At 32.9% G+C, this 1,879-nt stretch overlaps 1 protein-coding gene across 2 annotated transcripts in view; it reads left to right on the top strand.

Moving 5' to 3' along the window:
• Window positions 1–1,827, top strand: part of LOC105314823 (uncharacterized) — a 4,229-nt gene extending 2,402 nt beyond the window's left edge. For both annotated transcript variants that reach the window (XM_020003896.1, XM_020003897.1), the window contains exons 5-8: window positions 181–228; window positions 1,049–1,146; window positions 1,215–1,381; window positions 1,673–1,827. In XM_020003896.1, coding sequence (XP_019859455.1) covers window positions 181–228; window positions 1,049–1,146; window positions 1,215–1,381; window positions 1,673–1,807 — 448 coding nt within the window. In that variant the 3' untranslated portion in view covers window positions 1,808–1,827. The remainder of the gene's footprint in view (window positions 1–180; window positions 229–1,048; window positions 1,147–1,214; window positions 1,382–1,672) is intronic.
• The last annotated feature ends 52 nt before the right edge of the window (window positions 1,828–1,879 follow it).

Genomic DNA, 1,879 nt, shown 5'->3' with positions numbered 1-1,879 from the left:
AGCTATTTTTCCTATGATTCTTTATTTATTACCAACTTATTTCAGGGAAAAAACTTTTGGGTGTAGTTACCCTTTAAGGGCTAATACATTGTATATATATGTAAGTTTAAAACTGTTGTACATAGTACAATATACATTAATTGACGTGTAAATTACATGTATGTTATTTCTTTTCAAAAGGTTAAAGATGTTGTACAACTGGAGAACAAGTGCCAATTTCTGCCACAAGTGAGTGAAAAAGTAAATGTGTCATTTGAAGGTTCTCTTTGATGGGCATATGTTCTTGAGGGTTTCCCACTGGATTCTGGCATAGTGCTCATGCAGCTTCTTGTCAGTGGAAGACCCTGTACTACAGCACAGGGTATTTTGAAAAAAATTACAAGAAGAGAATTCTCCATTTTTATAATTTTTTTTTTGAAACATATACATGTACTTAATTTAGGGTTGGGGCAATTACAAATTCATGATTATGAATACACCTATGATTACATGTACTGCATATGTGTAGTCATTATGATTACAATTATGATTACAAACCTGTCATTAGCAATTACGATTACTGTAGATTGGGAAATTTTCATGTTAAAAATAATTGGTGTGAAATTTTAAAAAGTGTTTTATTTTCATTTGTTGATCCATCTGCAAAGTTTATTTAACGCGGAAAATTTTGAATGCATCATAAATTGGACACGTGGCTACTAACTCTTGATGATGAATGGACAGCTATTCAATGGAAGTTGCTCATGGCAGCACTGAAACTGAAAAAAAGCCTTTTGGATGAGAACTTAAGGCCTTCATTGGGCTTTTAGAAGGGCCTCGTGCGTCCACTGCTGCACGTTAAAATATTTTGTGTGTCAATGTCAAAATTTGTGGGTAACTTCAACCAAAAAAAATTTTAACAACGAAAATTTCCCAATCTATGGTATGTCACTGTATTAGATATGATAATGATATATGGAAAAATTATTGCTCAGAATCAGTGTTGCATCTTATAAACATGAGTTTTTTAAACATAATACACGTTTATGTTCCTGATCCTATCCTGCAGGTATGGCGTACAATCTCCAGTTTATTTTAAGGATAAGAGTGGACGACTAGTATTATCACCAAAAGTTGATGATTCAAACACACTGCACTGGACTGAAGGTGAATATTAGACTCATTAACTATTACGGGTAATCACTCTCCCTATTTTTTTCTTTTCTTCATTCAAGGTTCTATTACATTTACTGATCATAGTATTACAGTGAAAACTCATCATTCAACATCACTAGCCCATCCTCATAAAATATCACTTGAACTAAACCAGTGCACTCCAATCAAACCAAGTACTGGTGATCATCGGAAGGAAGGAAAGACAACATCAAAAGAAATAATTAAAGTAAATATAAGAGCAACTGTCGGTACCTTTGTTTATGCTCAAGCAAGGGCCTGGACTAGAAAGACTTAGACACTTTTATTCAAGAGGAAATTTTAGTTTGCAGTTGTTAGATTAACTGGTGCTTCAAATGGAGCAGTGGTCAATACTTGAAGCAATAAAAAATAAGTCGAATGCTTCCTGTTGTCAACATATTTGTTTGACCATATGTACATCAAAGGCATTGACTGATTATACATGGTACCTGATGAATTGTTGGTTACATATGATGTTCTAATATTTGTGTGTTTGTAGGTTTTGAGATCAGAAGAGAAAGCAAAACGTGATAAAAACACTAGTGAAATGTTAATTGAAGAATTCAAGCAGCAGGAACACACTTTATATACAATAATTAATAAAATGCTTGACATTGGAATAAGAGATTATTGATGAGTTGTTTTTGTACTCTATAGAGGTGAGAGTATACACACTTTGTTTTAATTCACCCACTATTAATTAATT

This window comes from Amphimedon queenslandica, unplaced genomic scaffold (assembly GCF_000090795.2).
Source record: "Amphimedon queenslandica unplaced genomic scaffold, v1.1 AMPQUscaffold_12486, whole genome shotgun sequence".
Classification (NCBI taxonomy): domain Eukaryota; kingdom Metazoa; phylum Porifera; class Demospongiae; order Haplosclerida; family Niphatidae; genus Amphimedon; species Amphimedon queenslandica.
Note: the sequence above shows the minus strand (reverse complement) of the source record. Positions and strands in the feature narration are given on the sequence as shown.